Source organism: Lissotriton helveticus, chromosome 3_1 (assembly GCF_964261635.1).
Source record: "Lissotriton helveticus chromosome 3_1, aLisHel1.1, whole genome shotgun sequence".
Classification (NCBI taxonomy): domain Eukaryota; kingdom Metazoa; phylum Chordata; class Amphibia; order Caudata; family Salamandridae; genus Lissotriton; species Lissotriton helveticus.
This window is the reverse complement of record NC_136061.1, coordinates 1,837,267,984-1,837,286,885: the sequence shown is the minus strand read 5'-3', so window position 1 is coordinate 1,837,286,885 and position 18,902 is coordinate 1,837,267,984. Positions and strand designations below refer to the sequence as shown.

The 18,902-nt window shown below is 43.1% G+C and overlaps 1 protein-coding gene across 1 annotated transcript in view; it reads right to left on the bottom strand.

Annotated features, from left to right (window-relative positions):
- Positions 1 to 18,902, bottom strand: part of LOC144824332 (mucin-2-like) — a 166,420-nt gene that overhangs the window by 119,359 nt on the left and 28,159 nt on the right. The window contains exon 3 of the mRNA XM_078683449.1: positions 2,137 to 2,251. Within this exon, the coding sequence (XP_078539575.1) occupies positions 2,137 to 2,251 (115 nt within the window). The remainder of the gene's footprint in view (positions 1 to 2,136; positions 2,252 to 18,902) is intronic.

The following is an 18,902-nucleotide window of genomic DNA, read 5'->3' as shown; positions in this document are numbered from 1 at the left end:
GCCTAGTCCCTAGGAAGCAAGGCTCGGAGGAAAGGGTTTGCAGGTAGCTGGAACCTCAGGCCCTAGAGCCCCACTCACAGCCTGGTGGCACCTGGGTGAGAACAACCAGACAACAATCCAGAACATGACTACCTCCCTTTCTTGTAATCTGTTCACACTAAGTGACTGAAATGGGCGATTAGAGAAAACACCCCAACCTCCTGGAGCCCTGTCTGGGCTAAAAGGGTCGAATTAGCTCATATCGGGACTTCCAGGGCAGCCTGGCCATCAGCGTGTGCAACTAAATGTTTGGGATTCAGATCGGCAAGATGCCCAGACTCGAAAGAGGACGATCTCATCACACCCTGATTTCTGAAAAAGACTTCCTCTCAGGTTTGGAGGAGACAGGGACTCTAAGGGACCGGGGTTCTCAGACCCTGAGCTGGTTTACAGGCAAGGCGCTATGGGAAGGCCCCATGGAGCACTGACCTGGGGACCAGTCAGACCTTCTGAACCCAGGTCCTGAGGGACCTTATCCGATGTACTTTGCAACATGGTGGGTTTGAGAAGGCAGCCCAGGTTCAGAGGCTTCGAAACCAGGGCTGGCCTGAACTTTGACCTTGGACCCAGTATCCTGGGCAAGCAGGGGAGGAATCCTGGGGTCTGCAGGGGTCCTTCAGTGAATTTTAGACACAGTGGGCCAGGGAACGGCTTACGTCTGTGGCTTGAGGCCTGATCAGAGCTTCTTATCCTGAGAAAGCACAGGAGGCCTCTCTGGCCTGCATGTCCCTATCTCAGGGACAGCAGAAAATGGGAACAGAGCATAGTGCTGGGGTTTTCCATTCCTGAGCCCACTGGGATTCTGAGCTGGGGGCTGATAGGAGCTTTAAAACCAAGGCTTAGAGTGGAGTTCTCTTCAGACCTGTGGGAGCCCATCAGATGCACTTTGAGATATGACAGGCCAGGAAACAGAGCCCAGGCCAGGGTCTGCCACCCGAGGGACTGCCAGGGCTCTGACCCAGGGCTCAATCAGAGCTTCTTATATCAGGAAAGAAACATGGCCTCTCCAGGCCTGCGAGTTCCCACCTGCTGCACTTTGAGACATGGCAAGCAATGGAAAGCAGCCCAGGGCTGAAGCCTGCCACCCCAGGGCTGTTACCCATGGCTCAGTCAGAGCGTCTTATATCAGCCTAGCAGAGGAGGCCTCCATAGAGCATGCGGATCCCAATTTGTAGCATTTTGAGACACTGCCATCTAGGGAACTGAGCCCAGAGCTTAGGTCTTCCATCCATAACAAGTCGGGGCTCTGACTCAGGGTCTGGTCAAAGTCCCTGAGTCGGTTGAAGAAAATGATGTGTTTTATAAAACATCACCAGTGTCATTTTTCACCACCCATGTAGGCGTGGTAAAGGGACCCTAATTTCAATTATACCTACAGCTAGTATTCTGATTGTACAAACTCTGGGCGACAACTAAATCTAAAGGGAAAATGAATGATTAAGGTGCTATCATACAGTCCTATATCTTTTATTGATAATGATGGCTAATTTGATGTCAGTGATATCTACACAAATTTGTTTTTGTTCCTAAAAAGCCACAAGGCTTAATTTCTGGTCACATAAATGTTATCAATAATGCAACTGCTTTCATCACCATTGAATGAACACATGCTAGTAGATGTTCATTGGCAATGTTATTATTTCTCCCAAAAAGTTTGATAATGTAATTTGGATACAACCCTGAGAAGTGATGCAAATAACGGGATTTTGTTTCACATTACTCATTTGGCTTTGGAATGAATACAAGTCCCTTAGAGTATGATTGCCTCCAAATAGATAGTTGTGGAATTAAGTGTCCCATCATACTTCATTACCAATATGTTTTTGTATATAATCTATACAAGGGAGAGGTGTGGCGCAGCGGCCCGAGTGGCTGACTACGGAACGCAGGGCTTGTGGTTCAATCCCGGTGTTGGCGGCAACTGAGCTGAACTCAGCATCATTTGACTCTAGGCAAAGCTCACTTCATCTTCCTGATGGCCCCCAGCACCTTGAAACACTTAAGGGAGGATATGTTTGCACATTACAAATATGAATTAGACATAATCACAGAGCACTTCCCCACATATAGTTTCTTGCATGTAAGCAAATGTTTTACCTCAAGACGTGCATATCCATCCCACAATAGTTCAAGTCCCCAATCAGCAGTGAGCCTCATGGAAGTATCTTCTTTGATCACCTTGAGACCAGGTTTGATGAAAGGTAGCTCGACTCTAAAAGAAGGAAGCCACAAGAATAATAAGTTTGCAAGAAAGGAAACTCCCAGAGGAACAATTGAGCTAGCTGGGTGCATGTTTCTGAAACAGTACTGCTGAAGAAACGTGTAACATTCAAGGACTGCTTTAATTATTTGCATGTTATTTCATAAATCTTACTCAATCATAATCACTTCACTACTTTAAAAAAACCTCAACCATGCACACCCCAGAGACATTACCACCTGGAAATAAAACTTGACGTTTCTTTCTTCAGCTCCCCCTTATTGAGGCAGATCATAAATGATTCTCTCACCCCATTGTTGGCAATCCTTTGTTGACTACTCAGGACTTCAAAACAAAGGGGTGGCTGAGTCATATTTATTTAAGAATTGGGAATTTGAGTTCTGAACATAAAAGGGTTCTCACCATGTATTAACCTGTCATTACACATTCTTGTTTAGTCATTATTACATTGTTATGTTATGATAGTGATTTATATAGCGCACGGCTACTCGGGCAGAGTGTCCCGGCGCTGTACAGATCTGTAGAGGGAGCCAGAGCACACCTTAGCACACTAGAGGGCGAAAAGCCAGGTCTTAAGGCTTTTCCTGAAAGACAGGAATATTTACCTAAGCATGCTGTTTTTGCTGCACAAAAAAACAGCAACATCACAGTAGTAAAGCTGCTTCATGCACCACTTTAATGCTCAATCCATCGGTTACACAACCAATATGGAGAAAAGAACTACACAACCAACTCAAAGCTCATAATATCCTCTACTTCTTACTGATGATGGGAGACAAAATACAGGGATTAGATTAAGTGGATACTTGACATATGTCATTTACAGAAGCTCCCCGATCCACCATATCATATCATATCATAAGCGACAGTGATAGAATATCATAACCACCTCCAACTGGCCAGTACCAGATTGGGTGTAGGCCAGGTATTTCTCCCACACAAAGGCTGGTTCCATGTATAAATGTGGCACCTTCAGAACCTCTCATCAGAAAACACATGGACCTGTGAAAGATTCAAAAGAAAGATTGCCCTGTTGTCTGAAGAAGGAAGTTTAGACCTGCTTACCTTGATTCCTTGGCTGACGTCCTGTTTGGGCTACAGGGGTCCAACAAGCTTTCAGACATATCCCTGCAGCTGCCTAGCTAACCACCATCAACTGGCCCTGCCTTGACTTACCTAAGCCATGCCACTAGCCTCTGCTAGAGTGACTCCTGATCCCTAAGAGGTCTCTTCCAGGTCCAGGATTCTTGGCTGGCTTCAGAGTGTATTCCGCCAATCTCATATTTACATAAATCTGTCCTCCAGGTGACAATCCGGAATATTCGGACTCTTTGGGACCATGCACACTCTCCTTGAATCAGCACTGGTCAATGTGTTAGCCACCAATGCAAAGTTCCGATGGTGACCTGCTCTTCCCTGTCCTAGGATCCAACGCATGCTTCATCATGGTCAGTCTGAATTTTGGACTTTGACCAGGTCCAGCATGTGTGGCACTTTAAGCTTCTTGGTGATATTTTCACCTGAAACTTCCAAAAATTATAATGCTGATTCTCCTGATTGAATTTTTGTCATTTTGTGTGTCATTTTATTTATCAATATATGCTCTATTTTTCAAAATTGGTTTGGGATTTTCCTTGTGTCTGTGTTCACTGTATTATTGTTTGAGTGCTGCACAAACACTTTACATATTGCCTTTAGGTTAAGCCTGACTGTTTTTGTGCCAAGCTACCAAAGGGCTAAGCACAGGTTTGTTAAGTGACTTTTACCCTGACAAGCATAGTGTTTATTACTTGAGTGGGGCTCTCACCACTCCTAACAAATAAGCAGATTTCTTAAAATATTGCTGATTGGAAGGAATGGAAACAAAAACATGACGGAGGGAAAAGTGAGAAGGAACAGAAAAAAGACAGAAAAAACAGTGAAGAGTGCAAGAGAAGGAGAAGTAGGGCAGAAAGAATATTGAAAAGGACTGGTAATAAATATGACTTAAAGTGTGAAAGAGAGTCAGCTGTGGTAAGTGACAGCTACAGATGGTAATATAGAAGGAGTACACAGAGAAAAAAGGATTAAGGAAGAGAGATATGAGGAAAATGTGACACTGGCGAAATAGTGGTGGCGATTGCATAATTTGGTGTGATTACTTCTTCACTGCTTGCAGCCACCTGGGTGTGATGTGGAGGTATTTTAATCAGAGATACTTCAGGTATTCTGTGAACTCATAAACCTAGGATCTAAGGGCCATTACAGGTTCCAAACTCCCTAGCAAGCCTCCAGGCACTCATCACTTCCTAATTTTAGGAATTATGTCAATAGCAGACATGGTCTAGAATATCTTGGCCTCCAAACAACTGGTGTAGTCATCAATATAAGACAGTGGGTTAATAATTAGGGTGGATGGGGGTTCACCACAAGGAATAAGACCACAAGTTTGCCAGGGCAAAAAGCAGTCTCAGTAATATAAATCTGGGCTGCACAGCCTGGTAAAAGAGCAGGCAGGCTTTACTTAGGAAAATGTTAAAGTATTTACAAGTAAAATTTGGAAAAATCAAGACAAATTTCTTGAGTAAAATGACACAAAAATTGCAAAAATCAATAAGGAGAAACAAACACATGAATTTTAAAAAAGATTTAAGGCATAAAGTTTAAAGAAAAAAAGTGTTGACTAGTGGTCACTTTTTTTGGCTGACCAGGATGTAGGCATGATTTCAGACTGACCGCGATGTTGCTTGCTTGAATGTTCCAACCTTGTTCGTCCCGGTCAACGATTTAACTTTCGAAATGGAAGTTGAAATTCTCCAGTTGGTGTAAGGTTACAGGTTGTATCTGTCAAAGTCCTCTTTCAAAGCCAGACAGCTGCTGGACAAGGTCTTTCTGATGGTGTTGATATTGGAGGGAAAAGTTCCTAGCTGGAAAAATTTAAATTTTGGGGCTGAAAAAGTCCTTGTGTTTGATGGATACTTTTCGTGCCTTCACTGGATCAAGATTTCTACCTTTAGATTCTGAATTTTTAAAGGAGTCCAAAATCCTCCTGCAGGGCAAAACTGAAACTGTATCCAACAAAGTTGCCTCTGAACTGGACACCTTTGCAGTGAGGTCCAGCTGATGCTCCAGAGGTCTTGGAAGTCTAAAACCTTTCAGAGTTCTGTAGCAGCTCTTCTTGGTCACTTCTAAGGCAACCTGGATGTCACTGAAAGCATTTATGGGCCAATATTCAGGGAGAGACTACCAGCAAGGTCCAGCCTATTTTCTGCTGGTCAGCTGGGCAGTTCAGGAAAGCGGCCTCTCACATCTTAATGTGTCTCCGTAACCACACAGGAGATAAACAGAGCATTGGAGCCAAATTTTTTGTTCTGGTACGTGTTTTTCAGCAGTCCCAGAGAGTGTTCTGATCAAGTGGGCTGGTGAGGTGCCAGCTTTATAGGTTTCACTAGCCAGTAGTTTGGGGTGACTTACGGACACTCTCTTCCCAATAAGCTAAAAAATTCCCAGGGTCACTTTTCCCCACTTTTCAGCACATCCTCTTTGCATCACCAAAAACTAAGTCACAGTGCACTATTCTGAGGTAAATCCAACATGGCAGACTCTGTCTGCCCCTGAAAGGAGCTTGGGGCCAACCAGTGGAAGTTCCCTTCTTCTTCAGTAATACCACACTGGTTTTGGGACCAACAACCCCTCCCACTTAGGTGGTGCCAAGCTGGCCACAAAAGGCCCACAGAACAAAAGGATTCTCTATCACAGTTACCCTTTTACACTTAACTATGACGGAGCAGGTCTCACCCTGATCAATTAAGCACAAGATTGCCATGTGGTTGTAACAAAAAATCAATTTCTCGGTTATTTTAAGGGCACAAAAGGGGGTTATGGTCATAACAATCAGTCACTGGTAGAGCATGATTGTTTTGTTAGAGAGCCCCACATTTTTCTCCTGTATGCACAGTGCAGAGGGTTCCAGTGTACTGTCATCAGACCAGACCCGCGTATTATAGCATATTGAGACCACTTATTGTAGTGAATGTGCCGGTTTCTTGCAAACTGTATGTAATGTACAAATGCCCCTTTAAACACAAGAAAACATCATTTTTTTTTTTTAAAAAAAAGCTCTGCAATGCAGCCTAGGTGTGAACTCACAAGCACCACTACTCAAGCACTGGTCGAGTTTATATAACATCTTTCCAAGATGACGCACGCAGGTAAACAGGACGTGTACTCGCATCTTGCTTTACACCAAGGAGGCGGATGCTGAGTAAGGTCAGTGGGCGGGATTCCTGCAGCACTACCCGGACACGCTCTTGAAGGAGCATGTGAGCGCTCAGCGCGTCCGGAACGAGTGCAAGATAGAGACATCCCCAAGTGCGGTAAAAGTATGAGAGCGTGATTGGGGGCTTTAAGGATCCCCGATAATTGAAATGAGTAACAGCGTGAGACTATTGGTCATGGCTGAGTATGGCTGTGTGCCATGAAGTGTTGAGTTGTGACCCTTGCGAGATAAGAACAATATTGAACAAAGTCGTTGATACCTATAGTGTGAAAATGACTGTGCTGCTTGGCTGTGAAGATCTAGAATATTACCTAGTGGGTTAGATGTACGGATATGAGGTGGGCACTCACGAATTAAATAAGTGATTTGGGTGACATCCAGGAGATTGGACTAGCACATATCCACTAATATGTGTGTACATAAACCCAGAGGTTGATCTACTCTTCGCAGGGGATGTGTGGTTAAAAGTTGTGTGCGCCACCTGATGGTGTGTTGCTGGTATGAACCTTGATAGCAACCACCTCGAAAATATATTACCTTATATATATATGCATGCAATAACAATGTTGCCAGTAAACAATCTCAATGTGCTCTCAATGATTGGCACCATCTTTCTTTTATCATTTGTCAATCACCACACTCTATGCTTGAAGTATCAGTGAGGAGAAATCTGGTCCCCGAGCCCTGATGAAATTGCCGCAAATAATTGGCAATGAAACAGGTCGGTCTTTCCTAACTGAAATGGTCTAACACATGCCGTTCTTTTAATCTGAGTGTGCTCACGACGCTCAATAATGTATGTATACATGCAAGTGATTCACAACTCATTTTAACTTGGAGAAGCAATTTTCTTCTTTCTCACTATGAGGTCTGTTTGGCAAAGTATGACACAAGCATTTATATTGCATTCTTTTCCACTTCAATCTTTTCTTTTCTTCACCTCTAAAATAAGGACACTATTTTTCTTGCTTCACGGTCATGAAAATGACCAATGATGATAACGTGAGCAAACTGGTGAGTACCAACCAGCAGCTCAGCTCCCTTGGTGATGCATACATGAGGGACTTTCTGACCTCTCACAATTTTTTTCTCTTTGGCTATTCTCACAAGATGAAATGCTTTTTGGTGTATTGACAAACATAAAATTGAACACTGGAAAGCGGGTGTGACTGGCATTTTTACGAAGCCAGCTCATGGGCAGAGATAGTGTCAGACTACCCCTGATGTCCTTGAAAAGATATAGGGCCTCATTTATGAGGGTGTGCGTCACTTTTACGCCGCCGGTGCGTCACTTTTTGTGATGCACCAGTGCGTAAAAAATGCGCCTTGTTGCGCGATATTTACAAAGTGACGCATCTAGGTGGATGCATCACTTTGTAAACCCCTGCGCCACATTATACCTGCGCCAGGTATAATGTATGCAAGGGGGTCGTATTGACGCAAGAAAGGGTTGTAGAAGTGACGCAGTGAAATCTATGAATTTTACTGCGCCACTTCTAGGCGCAAATGCGTCAATATCTTACGCCTGCCTCACAGCAGGCGTAAGACTGACGTAGGCCCTTTCACATGGGGCTTGCCCCATGTGAAAGGACACATTGTTGGAGTTGCGTCACTTTTGTGACACACTCCAACAACGCGTCACTTTTGCGCCATACAGATACGTCAGAAATACTGACGTATCTGTAACTCCTTGCAACATGATGCGTCATACAGTAAATATGAATCATCAATCATGTCGCAAGGAGGGCGCACTGAGAAGTGTCACATCGCTGCTTTCACGCACCGATGCGCCACTTCTCATAAATGAGGCTCATAGTGTTCTTTTATAATCAGGTCTTGTGTATTATGATCCGGTCGAGGAAAGACCTGGCTTAGCAGTTTTGACTGGTCTGAAACCCCTAGCTATGCCTGCAGACAGCCCTTGCCCTAGGACAATACATATCCTAGATATAGGATAAAGATTCCCCACATCTGGCTTTATGTGCGAGTTTCATATCTAATTTTCAATCTGGGGACTCATTACATTGCCTCGAGCTCTAAAGCAGTCCATGTAAATGGCCCTGCACTGGCTTGGGGCAGGGTACACTCATGAGAGCTCCAAGTAGCTCAACAGTTGGAGGGAGAAACCTTCTTTGCATGGCTGCTGTTGTCACTACAGACTTCACCATGGATGGGTAGGCTGCCTGCAATGGCCATGCCTTGCTAGTGCAAATACGTACAAGCCAAAGGGAGGCTTCAACCCTATATGCTGCGGATACCATTATGGTCATTCGGGCTCTCATGGAGGTTGACACATTATTTAATAAACCCCCCTAGGCTGCTGCAGGGTTTTTGGGTGACCTATTTGCCCATTGTAAGCTCCGGACATTCCAGGTGTTGTTAGAGGATCGTGGGAGTGGTCCGGTAAATTTCCCACATGTTGCCTTGAGGGCTGCTCTGAGACAGCTATGGGGGCTGACTGGACATGGTGCATCTACTGATGTCACACAGGAATGGGAGGCGAGCTGGATCGCTCTTGTATGAGTTGTAGGGTTTAATGCCATACCATGAAATTATGCCCACCCCCCCAGAAAAATGTGAAGAACGCCACAAATTCTCCCATTTCTCATGGGTATTCACGGGCTTGGGGCCCCTCTGAAGGGGACTGAGAGCGACTCTGGTTGGGTTCACATTTCTCACACAAATGCACAAGTGATTGGGACAAATGGTCCGCCAATAAGCACTTTATTATTTGTGAGAAGCAGTAGGCCACTGCCACTAACACGCTAAAAAGATATCCAGAACCCCGAGGCTGAAACTTATGAAGTTTTACTTCCTTCACCAAACTTACCTTGCTCCGAAGCGCATAATGCACATATACCCTGATGACTCTTTGGTATGTCCCAGATGTGAGGAGCAGGAAGCACATTTCTATCAGATGGTATGGGAGTGAAAGGCTATTGTCAGGGCTGCTTTAGGGCAGTGCGACCAGTGCGGCTGCACTGGACACTGTCCTGTGAGGGGCGCTGACCTCAGGAGAGGGCGCTGTCTTTAGCAATAATTTATGGTTGAGAGATGAGGGGCACTTTTGCCCGGTGATAGTGAGAGAATCCAAGGAATGGTCATGGTGTTTGGAGGGGTGCCAAAAATAATTGTCCCACCGGGCACCACCGGTGCTAAAGCCGGCCCTGGCTATAGCACACCAAGGCATCTCTGGAAGTTTGGAAGGCGATTTTATGAGTGAAAGATAAGGATCTCAGTATGGACCCTCAAATGCGTATGTTAGGCTTAACGTCCAAGACGAAAACCAACAGATGCGAGTGTCGCTTTGTGGACCTCGCTCTTATATTACTCAAAAAGCGGTTGACAATGTAATGCACATCTTCTGCAGCACAACAGATTGGCTTCTGACTCCTTGAGTCACAGAAGTGGGCAGAAGCAATCAGGTCACAGTGTAGGCAGAGGAGCATAGCTCCAGTGGGGTTAACCTAGGACTCATATTGCTAAATAGGAAGCTAAATGGTATGATAGGCCACCATTAGGGAAATAAATACACAATCCATATAGAGGTGACACACACTTATCACGCAGTAAAAAGCATGGGAGGGACCCATTACACAGTCGATGGTAGGTGGCATACATTGCTGACATGGGTAAGGTGTTGGAGGCCACACAGTGTAGGCATACAGTTCTGAATTTTAGAATTGACAGTGTTGACTATTGTCCTATAAATTATGTAAGGAGTTTTTTTTTTGTGCTACTTTTATTCTAATGCAATGCGGCATTTGGATTGTTATGTCTGCCCCTAGCCTAGTAACTGAAATTGATAATTTTAGGAGACTGTTACAAGGCAACTTCTGGTATGTGTCATCAACATAATTTGTTTTTTTGTGCATATGAAGGACCTGCACAAATGAATCTTTGATAAAGAGAGATTAACAAAGCAGGCCAGGTAATCTTGTATCAGCAACCAGTGCCAGTTAGATGAGAATGCAGCAACTTTGATAAGTCAATCCACCTTTTATCCATATGTTCATTCATAAAGTGGCATTAAGGTGTGTTAAAAGTCTCCATAACATAATGCACTACCATTGTACCACAACCAATGTATGCTTCTTAAGTGGCGGAGACAATCTATGTGAATATGCCGACTTCAGCTTCCTAGAATGGAAACGTGTCTTTATTTTATTTCCATACCTTCAATATTTTTCATAGGAGGCTGTTGCAGTACCAGTGGTTGGCAATGTGTGATGCTGTATTTGCTACTGTTTTTAGTAAAAATGAAGGCTCCTGGTTTTCCGTTCAAATGGATTTTTACATGTAAATACAGATGGAAAACTATTTTTCCTTTTTATTTCTAAATTAGAAACAGGAAAATACTGACAAATTGTGCGGCACAGCCCCTTTCGAGTGCAGGGTTACCTCGCCATACCCCACTTCCAGATCTACACCACTAAGGCCCGTTTAAGAAAAGCTGCTAGTATTCAACGTCAGGTTAAGGGGGTGTTACTGGGATGGAGGACTCCATAAGAAGTAGGGGTATTTGACATTTAAAGCAGCACTGTGTCCATCCTAGAATGCCTAATAGCCAAGCATGAGGTGTTCATATGTGCATTAGCTGTCCAGCTTACCAATAGAATTCTTTAGGCATCATCTGGTGGGGCCTGCTTGGTCAGCGCTAATAAGGTAGACTGTGAATTCCAAAAGAGTGGCGGAAAGGCAGAGGCCTGTTAGCAGGTAGTGGTGTGCTCGGCTGCAGATGGCAGGCATGGGGGAATTTAAAAACGAACATAACAGCAGTGTACACACATGAGGGTGACCCCATTTATAGAAAACATGAGGGGGCATATTAACAAGGGCTTTATCTCTAAAGCCAAAGAAGCGGAGATGAAAATATCGCCCTATCAACAACAGGGGTGCTAACATGCAGAATCACGTTAGCACCCTTTTTCACTACGCTTCCCTTTGCATCTCTAATGAGATGCAAAGTGGGCGTTCCAGAGCAAAATATTAGGAGAAGCGACATTTCTCCTATTATCAAGCTTCACTCTTAGAGACAAAAAAAGCAGCGATAACCACTGTCAACGCTGCTTTTTTACGTCTTCTAATTTTCTGATTTAGCCATGTAATCCAATGGGAGGTGGATTACATGGCTAAATACACCATGGGCTATCAACAAGGATATCCCTATCCTTGTAGTTTTGTAGCTGCATTACCAGCGATAACCTCCCAAAATGCCGCTATCGCTGGATTTTTTATCGCCTAGACGGTTAGCGTTGTCAATGACGCGATGACCAGGCGATAATATCCAGCGATAAATGTACATGTATTTATATAGCGCAAATCACCGACACGGTATCTAAGCGCTTGCTTAGGGAACCCGTCGTGGTATTCCCCTGTGAAAAACCCCGGCAGGGTGTCCACAAGGTGAAAGCCAGGCATCCCGCCGCGAGGGGCCATAGTGGAGATTAAGCAAGTTATTGCCCAGAGTTGCAGAGTGTGACCCCGTGAGTTGAGTAGGCACCGGAGCGAGAATTGTCGAGTCCGTGGAATTTTTTTGAGCCCGAGACCCGCCGAGGTGGGGAATCGAACCCTGCTCCATGGTCAATCTCAGCTTCCGGGTCTGCCGCCTCTAACCACTGAGCCACGCTTCTCCACATAGCGGGCGTTAAAAAAATTAACGCTAAGCGCCCTTAGCGTTAATTTTCCCTGTTCCTTATTAATATGCCCCGAAATTATTTCGTTTTTTTTAACTGGTTGCATGTGGAATGCCAGTTGCTTCTGTGCAATAAGCCCTCTCAGTGAGATGGGTGGATCGCAGTTTGTTTACTTTTTTTGCTGTTGCCTTTGTAAAAGTAATTTCCCATTTGCTTTCATGTCTTCTTCATTCTTCTAATTTTCCACAATAATGTTGCACTTGCTCTTTGCAACACTGAAGGGTTAGAACAGGTTGCAGTTTTTTTAAAAAGAAATTTTGTAATGCAGTGCGTGTTTGATACCATCACAATAACAAATATTTCAAACATTCCAAAAAGAAAGGCTGCATCCCGCATCACCACCTCTTAAAACACGTTGCTTAACATTTCCCTTTTAAGGTGCCCTGATGTCTGTACAATAAATGCACACTTTTTGTTTAAAATCGAACTTCCTTCGTTCAGTGTGTTCAATTTTGTTTAGTAACTATTTAAGTGCTGCAATCTTTAAAATCTCTCCATAGCCCATCTCTCGCATGTGTTTTTCATGTATTTTTTTAGCGCTTCTATTACCAGGGTAGGTTGTTGAAGCACTTCACATCACGCACATATACAGAGACAATTAATCAGATGTGTAAATCAATGTATAGAATTGTTATACGAGACAAAGGGTGTAGGTAAAGGATTCACATGTCATCTATACTGGTAAGCACTTTTTAAGAGTGTTTGGTTTGGGAAACTCAGGATTCAACGAACGCAACACAGTGGTTAGGGTTGACTTTGCTAATAACAATTTATTTCTACCCAAACAAACTCGGTGTAGCTAAATTAGGATAATCAAAGACTGACAAAATCACAGATGAATGCGGTGTGTTTTCTTAATTTAGGGGTATATATAGGTATAGCTAAAGCAATAACTAACGAGTGCAAGTGTGCATTGACCATTTATATAAATATGAAAAAATATTAGCTGCAGCATATTCTTTTGCTTGCGAAAACATTTTGCGGGATGAATACCGATAAAATGTCCAAAAAATAAATATGAATAAATACAAATCGGAAGCCCTAGTAGTAATTTACATTCAGAATATCCAAAAGTAGTACACATACTTTAAAGTGTATCCTACTCAAAAGAGAAATTTACTTTATAAATCCGGCCCATTCATTTTTTTGTTTCTATCCATCTATTTTTTTTAACTGTGAAGTCTTTTAATACTGATTATTAAGGTTGCTTTTTTTCCTTGGATGGGGTCAGAGACTGCCCTTCTATAACTCTCACGCCTATATTACAAGTGTCCTGTGACACCTTGGACCCTCTCTCTACTATTAGGTATGTCAGTATGTCATGTTTTATGCAGCATAGGCAGCATGAACCAGACGGCATTCTGTATATGAGCACCTGCTCGAGGTGCGTTGCCTGCTCAGTGACAATTGTGCCAGTGCTTAATTTGTAAAAAAAAGAAGTGCAGGTGCTGAAAATTTTGCCAAGGAGGCCACAGCTCACTTCTTCCTCCGGTGAGCCCCACTTTTAACACTCTCACTGCCTCAGTCTCTATCTTCTAACCTTGATCTGTTGTCTATCCCCTAAGTCTTTGCTTTAAGAATCTATCCTCTCACCTCTCAAATTGTTTTCTATCATCTTTGTCACACCTGGTGGGTTACCTTATTCCCTGTATTTCTGATTTGCCCTCTATTCCTTCTAGCCCTGCCCGTTTTCCTCTTCACTTTTATCCATGCTCTGCTCTCTCTCCCCTCGATCTTGGCTCTTTACTATCACTCTTCTAGCAGTGATTAGCTGTGTATCCGTTTTATCATTTGTCTGCTTTTTTCCTCTGTCCTACGTCCTTTCGTTCTATCTTCTCTGTTCTTAATGCTCTCTTCTTCACATCACGGCTGCGTTCTCTTTGTATCTGATTTGCTCTCCTTTTCTTCTACCTAGCTCTCTTATCTCTCTCCTCTCCTGTTGTTCCTTTCTCCTCTTTACTCCTGCTCTCTCTCATCTATAACACTGCTGCTGCCAGTGACCCCTGTCGTCAGCCTGTACGTGTCCCTGCTATTTTGAACTCTGCGTTTTCCTGTTGTCATTCCTATGAAGTGGAAGATGGCATGTTTTACTTTCTTACCTACACCGAGTGCAAAAACAAAATGTACACCAAATGAAAATGCTTTTTTGCATAGATTAATCAGTGCAGTGTGACTGGGTTTATTGCGGAACAGACGGCTGCTCAAGCACAGCAGGTGATGTCACTGCTAGTGCTGCCTATAATTAGTTGGTCCAGGGATGGCGATGGCATCCGCATCCACTGCTCAGCTTGCTGTGACCCCGCCTGCTGCAGCACAGGCATTGTCCCCAGCTGTAATGCTGCCAATGCCGGTAAGTATGGCCTTGGTGCCTACTGGACTGACGCACGCTCAACAATTACCATGCTGGGGTGCAGCACACAGATTCTACAGGTGACGCCATGGCACTCAAAAGTTGTGTTGAGTTACAGCCGCATCAAGCACGATGGTGGAAAGCAACAGTGCAGGGCTGCAGAATATGCTACTCTGGCTACGCAGCAAGTGGAAGGTCCACACTTACTTTAATTTGTTCTTCCTCAAGAACCCTCACTCCCAAGTTCCAAATGCTCTCTCGCAGCTTCCTTGCCTCAACTCTGTCATAAGCCAGCCCCCAGCTATAATTATCCATTGGGAGGCTTAGGCTCAGGCAATGCAGCAGACTAGGGGAACAGAATGCAAGCCATAGTTTGTCGACTTCTTGGATTTGTGATCGGCATGATGACATCATCACTAACGTGGTGATACACAATCATGCCTGTCTGGACAGGCGTATGCTGGCCTGTCTATGAACATTTACCAGCAATTCACCCTGAATTGTATGTTATTCTTTTTAATTTGAATTTGAACAATTAATATTGGGTCCACCAACTGCAGGGACAGAAATTGTAGCCCCGGCCCTGTGAAAGAAGTGCTGGTGCTAAGCACCTGAAAGCACCTGCTCAAATTAAGCACTGACTTGTGCTTAACTTTTCAATGTCCTGCAGGGTTGGTGGGGTTGACAGAGCAAGTCATGGATAGTCTATGACACTTCATCTGTCTGTGCACAATTCTGGTACATGACACACAAGCTATTTGGGCAAGCACCAATTACGATGCACACAAGGAGTAAGAGGCAGATGTAAGATCCAATCAGGATCTGAGGTAGACTCCGGGGCTGGGCTTTCAGCACATATGCCCTCAGCACCATCCCCATTGACTGAATCTGCAAGCAAAGGATTAGAAAAAGAGAACAGTGTAAGAGGCTTAAGTTTGAGAGATAGAAAGACCCTATCAGCTCAGTAATATTATTTCCATGAGCTTCTTGGGACTCTGATGTAATGCACGGAAAACCCCAGAATATATTAGTCTAACTTCGATGAGTGATACTTGGCAGGACTGTTCAAATCCTATTGGGGGAAAGTTATTACCATAGTACCCATGTGAATTGATCCCAATTGTCCTCTCAGCTGCTTTTTTACCATCAAGCTTACAGTGCTAATTGGTATACTGTCTACATTGAATAAATCAGTGGAACACCTCAGTTATTGGTCACTAGTTTCTTATAAAAGTTCACTTATTAAGTCAAATGCTTTCCCCCCCGTTTGGCAGCTCCATTACTCTCACAAAATCAAACGAATCCTCTACGAGGACATGTTATACTTGGATTATTGCAACAGTTTATACACTGATTACCCCAGCATTTCCAAAGTCTTGAGAGTTCAAAACTATAGTGTTCCACCTTTGATTGGTTTCAAACGGCATGATTACACCATCCAGATGAATCTGTGACCTACCTTCTCAGTAAAGATGATTTAAAGATCTGGGTTTTGACCTTTAATCTTAATGGCCTCCAACAGATGTTCACTTATGGTCCTTTTAGACAGCCAGTTTCAGCATACATGATGTTGGACCTGGCCCTTTTTGCAGGTTTATCCCCAAACCTTTGCCTTCTTCATCCTATTTTTCTGATCTGTTTTTGATGGTTTTAGTGTTCTAGGCACTTTACCACTGCTAATCAGTGCTAAAGTTCATATGCTCTTGGCCCACACTGTATTGTCGATTGGTTTAGTAATGATTGGTATATTTGATTAAACTAATACGTTCCTAGTAAACTCTATATACAAAGCCCTTCCCAAACTTTGCATGAAATGCAATAAGTCATAGGAATGATAGTGCTTCACTCTTGTTCAAAGGGGTAAGAGTATTTTGAATAGCTTATACTAAAGCTGGTTTGGATGTAATACGTTCAGCACTCAAAACATGACCCAAAATAAGTCACAGCCTGGACTGCAAACTTACACTTCGAGGATGCTGATGTCAAGCATCTTTCTTGTAATATTCTCAAATCTGCTTCCAAACAACTATAATGTTCTTTCTGTCCTTGCCAAAAATCAAACTATCATCTTGAAAGAACTTGATATTTTCTATTTTTACAAATAACTAATGCATAAGTGTCAGATTCCTTGGAAAACAGCATCAGCTGATGCCAACCCAAAAGACATCCTTTATATTGAAAACTCGCCATGGTAGTAATGAAAGCAGTGTACCTCTTACTATCCTCATGCAAATAAATTTGATGGTAAACTGCTGATAAATGTATAGTGGAAAACCACCTTGCATCCATAATTAAGGCACACATCTCAGAATTCTTTGAAAGTGAAAATCTATCAACTACGATATTGTTATTCAGGTAGTGTAGGTTGATACAAAGTCTTATTTTCTTATTACCTCATCTAGCCACAATCATAGGAGAGATCCACACTGACTATTCAATAGTTTTAATTATACCTGCATTACCACCTCATCCCTGGAAAGAATGAGAATGTTTCTAACTTTGTGAATCTTTAAAGAAGCATCTTAATTTAGATTTATTTGATGTTTAAATTCCATAAGATTACTAATGTGGCCAGTAAAACATATGAGATTGTTTTAAGCATGCCATTGTCTACATCATCACTGTCATCCACAATCATGACAGGTCCTGACCAATTCATGTTCAAAATCTTACGAAGATTACCCTAATCATTCCAACCCAGAATAGGAGGACCATTTTTGCATTGTAAACTTTTCTAAAAGCATTTCTATGTTTAAATCCCCAAACCAAAGGTCTATACCATAACATATCTATTTTCTCACCGCAGAAACCTTCAGGTGCATGTCAGATTTAAGTACATTTTCTCCAATATTGTTTTCAAATTCTCTCCTCCAAACCTCTTTGTTCACAATGGTGTATGGGGAACCAGAACCAGCATATATTTGCATATTTACCCCCCAACACACATTAAACACACAGGTTTCTTTTTACCTTCACAACTGTTAATATTTAAAACAGAAGAATCTTTGGAACAAATATATTATTAACTTTAGATCCCGTGTTTGCTTGAGATTCGTCATCACAAGAACTACCTTGATCCACACATTTTACTTTAATATTCTCCCATCTTATTTAGAGGCTGGAGAACACTTGACTGATAGCTAGTGGAACAACTTTCAATTCCACTGACGGTTGATTATTGGTGATGGCCCATCCACCAGCAGGGCTCTGCCTTTGCAGTGCCAGGAGGCTCAATTCTCCAGAACGCCAATACTAATCCTAATAACAAACTGGGGACAAAAGTGGGAAATCAGAGTTTAAATTGGTGACTGGAGTGAGGACTGGAAGGGTACTGGCCAGACATTTCAAGTGAGGATAGGTTGTTTCTGGGCTGATCAGGGCATGTTTAAGAAGAGGAAATCACACTGTTATACCAGTGCAATTACTTGGTAGATTTCTGGGCTGTAAACCAGAAAACTAGCAAAGCTGAAACTACTATAGGACTACTAAGTCTCCAAGGCACACGCCCTATGACAGCTGCAAGGATTGGTTAGACCTGAAGGCTTTAACCCTCATGAAAGAACTCCCCATCATGTGTTGTAATTTATCATGTCCTTGTGGAGGATACCAGGCACAAACAGTATGGGCCCCACAATGTACCCTACAGACACAATCAAACAGCACAACAAGAATGTGATGGACTTAAGGTTGAGCTCCTGCATATCACTTTGGAATTGAAATGCACCCTGCATGAGAAATGGGTGTGTATCTCTGCCTTGGGTGCTGAATTTTATGCAAAACTGTGATTGTGATTTTTACTTTAGCCTTGGCATCACACGAATTTACAATGTTCGCAGAGGCTTAGGCCTGCCCATGAGAAGGTGAGGTCTATCACCTGTCCTGTAAATTGGAGGAGCACAACAAATTTGTCCTCATAGTAGATAGTAGGCACACAAAGAGGTGGTGGCAGTGTGCTATGTTTATATTGTGACCAAACCTTTTTCTCTGTATCAGCGGGAGGGCAATCTACTGATTTCTCTTGGCTAACGGACCACTGTTATATGAATCTCAGAACCTGATGCTCATATGCCCTGTGTATGTTGATTGCATGTGCATCCTGTGAGCATGTGATACATGTATGGTAGTCAGACTCTGTGGGTGATTGAATCTTAAGCCAGTGTGATCTATTTCGAACACCACTAGTCTTAGCATGACACAAGAAGGAGGATGAGGGTAATTTCCGAAATATGTGGAATTGTATTCCCTACAATCTTAAGGCTGAAGGGTGGCGAGACAGACAGTGAAGTGGGGAAGATGAATGCTGATCTACCTTTTGAAATTCCATCAAGAGTTTGTTAG